This window comes from Phacochoerus africanus, chromosome 15 (genome assembly GCF_016906955.1).
Source record: "Phacochoerus africanus isolate WHEZ1 chromosome 15, ROS_Pafr_v1, whole genome shotgun sequence".
NCBI classification, from domain to species: Eukaryota; Metazoa; Chordata; class Mammalia; order Artiodactyla; family Suidae; genus Phacochoerus; species Phacochoerus africanus.
In genome coordinates this window covers 51,901,637-51,910,371 of record NC_062558.1, presented here as the reverse complement: position 1 = coordinate 51,910,371, position 8,735 = coordinate 51,901,637, and the positions used below count along the sequence as shown (strand labels likewise).

The 8,735-nt window shown below is 38.1% G+C and overlaps 1 protein-coding gene across 1 annotated transcript; it reads left to right on the top strand.

Annotated features, from left to right (window-relative positions):
- The first annotated feature begins 7,206 nt into the window (after window positions 1-7,206).
- Window positions 7,207-7,425, top strand: LOC125116839 (protein kish-A-like). The gene has a single exon (XM_047762417.1). It carries the CDS (start codon window positions 7,207-7,209, stop codon window positions 7,423-7,425), a length of 219 nt encoding a protein of 72 aa, XP_047618373.1.
- The last annotated feature ends 1,310 nt before the right edge of the window (window positions 7,426-8,735 follow it).

Genomic DNA, 8,735 nt, shown 5'->3' with positions numbered 1-8,735 from the left:
CTATGAGTCAGTAAGTATCTGTTCTGCAGAGAAGTTCACTGTGTCCTTTTTTGCATATAATGTTGGTGTCTCGCTGTCTGACTTCAATTAACATGTTAATTTCTGCGTCCATCCATGTTGCTGCAAATGCCGTTATTTCTTTCCTTTTAATGGCTGAGTAATAGTCCATTGTATATGTATACCACATCTTCTTTATCACTCCTCTGTCATGGACATTTAGGTTGTTTCCATGTCTTGGCTATTGTGTATAGTGCCACAATGAACATTGGAGTACTTGTATCTTTTTGAGTCATGGTTTTCTCTGGATAGATGCCCAGAAGAGAGATTGCTGGATCAAATGGTAATTCTATTTTTAGTTTTCTGAGGCATCTCCATACTATTTCCCACAGTGGTTGCACCAATTTACATTCCCACCAACAGTGTAATAGGGTTCCTTTTTCTCCACACCCTCTCCAGCATTTATTTTTAGACTTTTTGATGATGGCCATTCTGGCTGGTGTAAGGTGGTACCTCACTGAAAGGCTCTTTTTGTCCTAAATAGTATGTAATGATAATGTGAGACTGTTCTAAACCCTGGTAGGCTATGAATACAGACTTCAGGGTGATCAAAGAATCAAAAGAATAGGTGTTAGTATAGGAGTGGGTCTCCTCCTGCAGGGTCAAATAAAGTAGAATTGAGATTTTGATCTGTTAACAGTATGGTAATTCCAGCTGCTAGGACTGAGAGGGATGATTATAGTAACATGGCTATAACTGGGGCAGATCAAACAAACAATGGTTTGGTATTGGAAAAATGGCTGGTGATTTTATATTAAAGATTGTAGCCATAAAAGTAATAGCACTAAGATTTGAAGAAACATTTGCTAAAAATCAGGAGAAAATGGTTAGGATGACAGAGGCTTCTGCATGTGCCATGTTGCTGGCTGAATGTGGGTGTATTCTTGAATTGGTACCAGATCTGCTTTACTATTGATGATACAAGTAGGAGTAAGAATGAGGGGGACGTAGTCAAAAGCTTATATTATGTATTTGGTGAAATGCTACATTAGGTGCCCCAGTAATTAGTGGGACAAGACAGTTCCCAAACCCTCCAATCACAATGGGCACAACTATAAAGAAAAATGTTAGAAAGGCAGGGGCTGTCATGACTACATTATAGATATAGTCATCTCCAAGTAGGCTCCAGGCTAGCATAGCTGAGCATGGATTAATAGACTTAAAGTGCTGCCTGCTGTTCCAGCTCAAGCACCAAATGGTAAAGTGACAATACATTTGTGATTTGTTGAAAATAGCAATTTATGAACACAGGTAAAATGGCTGAGCAAGCATTAGAGTATACATCAAAAGAAAGGGCTTAGCCCTGTTTTTGTCAAACCCTGTGATGCATCAACAAATTGAATTGCAAATTCAAAGGAACAGCTTCAATTCTGCAAGTGTTTTTCCAGATTTTTCTTTTTTCTTGAAGACAGAGAAGTAGATGGAAGCCAGTCGCCTAGAGTATTTACCTGTTAACTAAAATTTCCTGGGGCGGAAGCCCATCATTGTATGTTTTGTAATCCTTATTTTTGGGAATTAAGTAAATTGTACTTGCTTAGGGTTTTGAAAGCTCTTGGTCTAAACAAACCTAAATTTCTAGTCCAGCACTGATATAGTGGGTGTTAAGGGTTTTGGTTTTTGTTTTGTTTTTATTTTTTGGGTTTTTTTTTTGTCTTTTTGCCTTTTCTAGGGCCACTCCCATGGCATATGGAGGTTCCCAGGCTAGGGATCTAATCAGAGCTGCAGCCACCGGCCTACACCAGAGCCACAGCAACGCAGGATCCAAGCCGCGTCTACAACCTACACCACAGCTCATGGCAACACCCGATCCTTAACCCACTGAGCAAGGCCAGGGATCGAACCCGCAACCTCATGGTTCCCAGTCAGATTCGTTAACCACTGTGCCACGACGGGAACTCCAAAGGGTATTAAGTAATAGTGTGGATATCACAATTGGTAATGATAGAAAGGTTATTTTTTTGGTATGTGTGAATTGTCATTTTATCTTTATGTTTACTGTAGTTAGTGATGTGGAGAATGATAGCCACAAGTAGCAATATCTGCTGAGTAGTGCTCTGATGGCTATTAGTGTAAGTAGAATGATGTTATCATTTTTGTTATCTCTTTTGCATAATTATTCACTTGGGTAAAAATATTGATGATAGGAGACCTCTTGATGACATTCTAATAATGAGGATAAAGATTATGATTGGAGGTGTATAGTTTCAAATGTGTGATACATGAGCTGGGCATAAATAGTAAGAAGACAGTGTTACTATAATATAAACTAGAGCGTTTAGGATTGTTAAGGTTGCAATATGCATTTTAATAGCTGTTATTCATCCTATATGGGCAATTGATAAGCAGGCCATAATTTTTGTAGTCGAGCTTGGTTGCATCCCCTGCAGCCTCCAATATGACTAACATTATGTTTAGACTGATGGGTAGTGAGATCTGGGTACAAGTCTATCACAGTAATAGCATTGGGCCTGCTCTTCATGGACTGCCTTGTGTTACTTCAGGTACCCAGAAATGAAATGGGGCAAGTCCTAACTTCATGACAAAAGCTATTATTTCAATGGTGGATGCTGTTGGGCTAAAGATTTTTTTAATTTATTATGTTCACTGACCAGGGTATATTAGATTAACAACAACAGCCCTTATAAATAGTATTGATGTGGTGGATCGTTTTAGAAAATATTTGTTGGATGCTTCTATAGCTTATGGTTTAATTTTTTTGTTAGAATGAGGATCATGTTAACTAGTGTGAGCCTGTTACTGCAATTATGCTTCCTTAGAGAATGGTCAGTAAAATTATAGTAAAAACAATAGGGTTTTTAGTACATGAAGACATACAGAGTTCCTGTCGAATCCGACTAGTATCCATGAGGACACGGGTTTGATCCCTGGCCTTGCTCAGTGGGTTAAGGATCCACCATTGCTGTGAGCTGTGGTGTAGGTTGCAGATGTGGCTTGGATCCCACATTGCTACAGCTCTGGTGTAGGCCAGCAGCTACAGCTTTGATTTGACTCCTAGCCTGGGGACCTCCATATGCTGCAGGTACAGCCCTAAAAAGACAAAAGACAAAAAAAAAGATAGAAAACAACATATATACAACATTTTGGGAGTATGGGCCTGATCGCTTACTTAGTGGACCTTACTCTAGCATGAGGTGTAACATGGTAGCATGGAACATGTACAACTCTTAACAGTAGGCTCAATTCCTATGATTCTAGGAATAAGAAGGTTTAAACCTCTATAATTTACTTTAGGTAACTTTTATGTCAGACGTACTTCTTATGTTTGTGGTGGGATGCCTGATGTGAAGACAGGTAGTGAAACTTCTCATATATGTAGGGCTAATATTAGGGGTAAAGAAAAAAAATTATAATGTATAAGTTGATCACATCAATTTGTGCTCAAATTCATAGAAAGGCGATTGTTAGGAGTGTTGTAATGATGACATTGGCTGTGTATAATTCTGGCATTTAGGGGTTGTGAAATTCTTCTAAAAATAAGATTGTTGTGAAAATGCTTATTAGAATAATATTGACATAGTCTCTAGGAAGAACAAAGTGAATGGGCCTGCTACATTTTCTACATTGAAACCAGATAGAGGTTCGATTCTACTTCTATTAAATCATTTATCAGAAGGCCTGATAAGAGAATAATTGCTAGTGTTATTTCATATGTTATTGTCTTATCCGAAGCTCATCTAGATCAGAGAATGGAATAAATGGCGAGGCTTCATATAGCTAACACAAACAGTGTACCTAGGTATATATTAATTAGTGGAAAAGGCATGGGAAGAGGAATTCATTATATAAATTGATGGTGATGATCATAGCAGTTTTTCAATAAATAATTTGACTTCATTAGTACTGGGTTATTATAATAATCCATAGTTGCTGGTGTTGTTTGGTTCTTTCTGGATTTGTAGATAGCTTAGGATTTTTAATTCAGTTAATGTAAGGAATGCTATAGCAAGTAAAATTGGGTAATTAGTGAAAGAATGCTGATCATAAGCGTATTCTTAGGAAGAGGATTGAACCACTGGATTTTAAGTTTTAAGTTTTATTCAATTGCTGGGCTCTGCAAAGCCTAAAAAACCCTGTTCTACCGTAGAATATGTATAAATTACTTGAACATAGATTATATCATCATCTATTTTGAAGACATTTTGAAAATTAGGCCTGATTTATCTTGTCCTTTCATACTGGGAGAAATCTGTAATAGAAAGAAAGTAACCAGGATTACTCCATTCGGAACTCTCTCCGCGTAGGACTTTAATTGATGGACAAACAGACCATTAATAGCAGTTATATTATTGAAATATCCTGAACCAGCACCAAGGTCATTAATTCCATTGTGGAAATCTAGAAGAGGATCTCACTGTTATCCCTAAACTTTATTCTCCAAGGTCACCCCAACCAAAATTGTTAATCCATTAAAAACTATGTTATCCCTTAAAGTTCAGTTGTTGGAATTTTTATTAATTACTTAATTGAAATTCCGTGGAGGTTTCCTGTCTTACATTAGTCCTGCCTCTTCTTGGGCAGGTCAGTTTCATTGATTAAATGGGACAGTGAAACCCCAGTTTGACCAGTTACACAATCCCTGTTTAGAGAGAAAATGACTACGTTACCTAGTCACACTCAGGATATAGTGACCATTAAACAGATGTCACTGGGCAGGCAGTGCCTCTAATACCAGAAATGCTAGAAGCAATGTTTTTTATAAGGAGACAGGGTTTGTGAATCCTGGGTTCCTTTTACTTTTTAAAATCTTTTCTTAAATGCATACTTGTGTTGGGTTAGCAATGTTTGAATACATTAAGGATTAGTTTAGGTGTCTTTTATTGTTAACTATCAGTGGGTTGTCTGTTCTGATATAAGCTCAGGCAAGGAGAAATATTTCTTGTTACTCATATTAACAGCATTTCTTCTATTAACAGATTAGTCCAGTATTAAATTATTATTTGATCTATTTACTGTTGGTATTAAGATGAACGTGTGGTCTATCTTGAATGCTTTCTTAATTGGTGGCTGCTTTTAGCCAACTATGGTATATGCGTATTCTCCAGAGAAGGTTGTATCCTGTATCTAAAAACCTTTAGCATTTTAGAATAACATTTAAAGTTACATGAAAACGTAGGGTTTTAAGTCAAATTTAAAGTTGAACCAAAACTCTTTTCTGGACAACCAGCTGTCAACAGGCTTGTTAGGCTTGTCACCTCTACTCATAAATCTTCTCATTATTTTGCCATTTAAATAAGTTTGTTCTTATAAACTGTTACAGAGTAGCTCATCTGGTTTCAGGGACTTACCTGCTCTTTGTTAAAGTGTTCTAGTTAAAGCACTATGCAAAAGATAAAAGGGATAAGTTTTTGGTACTTTTAATGCTTCTTTCATCATTCCCTTGTGGTACTTTATAGCACCAGATTTAAATTTCTATCTTCTACACATTAGATATTGAATGAGGAGTTTGTGTCATGGCTCAGCAAAAACCAATCTGACTAGTGGGTTAAGGATCGGGCATTGCCGTGAGCTGTGGTACAGGCCAGCAACTATAGCTCCGATTCAACCCCTAGCCTGGGAACCTCTATATGCCACGGGTGTAACCCTAAAAAGACACACACACACAATGTTGAATGAGTGTTTGATTTAATTACTTATAATAGTTGAACTTGGTGAGAAATTGTGGCTAGTTTTAGTTCAAGGTATTCATGCAATATGAACTCTCCAGGGTATAAACTACATGCTTTTCTTTAAGCTACATTTTGATTCATCCAAACACACTTAGCAATATGCTCACCTTATAATTTATCTCCCCCCTCTTTTTTTTCTTCTTTTTTCTTTTTAAGGCCACACTTGCAACATATGGAAGTTCCCAGGCTAGGGCTCAAATTGGAGCTGCAGTTGCTGGCCTACACCACAGCCACAGCAATGCCCAATCCAAGCCACATCTGTGACTATACTGCAACTGCAGCAACACCGAATCCTTAACGCACTGAGCAAGGCCAGGGATCAAACACACATCCTCATGGACACTAGTTGTGTTCTTAACCCACTGAGCCACAACAAGAACTCCATATCTCCCCCTTTATGTTTGGTACTTGTTAAGAGATTATGAAAAGTTATCAATATTTGGGGAGGGTGGTAGGCAATGAGTCTGTGCTTCATGCCTGATTCAACTAAGCCCTCTATTCTTAATTTGCTTCTAGATCCTCCTTCAGTCTTTTATTTCATAAAAACTTTTGTATAAACTATTTTATGCTTTGAGATAGAAAATGCACCCCACTTCTTCCCTCCCATGGGTTACACCTGTTCTTCTTGTTGTTGTCATTCCTTTTTTTTTTGTCTTTTTTTAGGGCCACAACAGTAGCATGTGGAAGTTCCCAGGCTGAGGTTGAATCAGAGCTGCAGCTCCCAGCCTACACCACAACCACAGAAATGCCAGATTTAAGCCATGTCTGCAACCTACACCACAGAGTCCAATCCCCAACCCACTGAGTGAGGCCTGGGATTGAACTCGAATCCTCATGGATGATAGTCAGGTTCGTTATGGCTGAGCCACAACAGGAACTCCTCTCACTACTCTTTACTAGGGTTTCCTGAGGATGTCAGCATATAGGACTGGCGAGTTCCAATAAACTTGTCCAAGTTTATTGATTATAGAATGACCTCCTCTAGAAGGGTGTGAAATGCCACCAAGTTCTTTGACTTTTAGGCAGATGCTAGTAGTATTCTGGTGAATGATTTGTTATATTTATTTCAATTTAGGACTAAGCATAGTGGGACATCTAAGGCCAGTTTGTATCTTCACTGCTATGGCATCAGAAATGTTAAAGTCGGGAGTTCCCGTCATGGCGCAGCAGAAACAAATCCATCTAGGAACCATGAGGTTGTGGGTTCAATCCCTGGCCTCGCTCAGTGGGTTAAGGATCCAGCATTGCTGTGAGCTATGGTGTAGGTTGCAGACATGGCTTGGATCCCACGTGGCTGTGGCTCTGGTGTAGGCCTGCAGCTGAGCTGGGATTGGACCCTTAGCCTGGGAACCTCCACATGCCGCAGGTGCGGCCCTAAAAAAAAGAAAGAAAAAAAATGTTAAAGTCGTCTTCTTCCCTGCACTGGGAAAGGTGATGTGGCTGGGGCTTCGTGGGCCTCACTATGTCTGCCATTTTCAACTTTCACAGTCTGCTGACTGTAATCTTGCTGCTTATGTGTACCTGTGCTTATATCCGATCCTTGGCACCCAGCCTCCTGAACAGAAATAAAGCTGGATTGTTGGGTATATTTTGGAAGTACACTAGAATTGGTGAACAGAAGAGTCCTTCTATTGCATTATCCTGTGCTGTGATGGCCTTCAGCATTCTCTTCATACAGTAGCTCGGAAAAATGCCAGAATTCAGATGACATCAGATTTAAATATTTTAAAAAAAGGACATATCTGCAGAAAATAATGCAAAGAATGGTTAACCCTTTTATCTCTGATGATTGAATGAGATATATTTCCAGCTGCTGTTCTCTGTTTTTGTTATTGGACCAATGTTCTATATCAATTAGGATGTAACCATTTAATACTCAGTGTTTAAACATGTCTGTAACAATCAACCTCAGTCCTGTCACTACAGGATTACATATGCATATTGTCATTCCCTTGTGTCAGATACCAGTTTTTAGTGAGTTATCTTTAAGGCACCATGGTAGAAAACAAAAGTAGCAAATTACTCAAGTTCCTTTCACTGTGATTTGGAAATGATAAATCTTTATAGAATGAGAACTTTTTCTGGACTAGCTTTTTTATTGGAAAAAAAATGTTCAATTTGTGTTGGTAAGGATTGCATTCATATTTAATAATGCTTGCTTTTCCTCTGGCCACACCATTTGGAGCATTAACCAGATGCTTAGCAAACTAGTTGATTACAAGTCTTTAACCTATTTTTAAAAAGCCTGTGCAGTTCCTTAGGAAAATAAATGAGGTGTGAATTAAAAGAAATATTGAGAAAATGTTCCTATGTAACATACAAGAGTTCAGAATACCTGACTGTGTTATATAGCCTCTGAGACCACTCTTGTTAAGTATGGATAAATGTCTTAAGTATAAATTTGAGAAGCTAACTCATCGTCTGGATAAGACTGAGACTACATGCTTAGAGGTAAAAAGAGTTAAACAGAACAATTACACAATGATTTAAAAAAAATGTTAAAGTCACTTTCATAACCTGTTTTTATTTCAGCTATGGCTTTTTAAAGCTTAACTAGGACTTAACTTTATTTGGGGATAATCCTTAACATGCTTTACTCTGGATTTCTATGCATGTGGGATGATCTTAGGACCAAGGTGGCTGATAAAAAATTACCAGCCCTAATGAGTTTACATAACATACTCAAACTTTTTTGTGGCTTAATTTTTATCACTGCCATGTCCCACAGGGGCAAAGTTAAGCAAGACTTTGTGAGCTACTTTTTAGTGTGCTTGATGTTTGCTCTTTTTAATTTTTCCTGATTTAGAGGGTATTCTCAGTGGGATGCAGATACTTGCATGTGTAATCTTCTTAGAAATGAATAGGCTAGGACCACACCTTTGTGTTTATGGAGTTAGTAAATCCATCTAGGCATTTACAGTGGCTCACTTTAAATACTAAACTACATCAACGGGTGGAGTAAGACTTTGTACATATAAGATTTATGCATTT

Excerpts from the sequence above, each read along its gene's own strand:
- LOC125116839 (XM_047762417.1), top strand. The coding sequence starts at position 7,207 with ATGTCTGCCATTTTCAACTTTCACAGTCTGCTGACTGTAATCTTGCTG.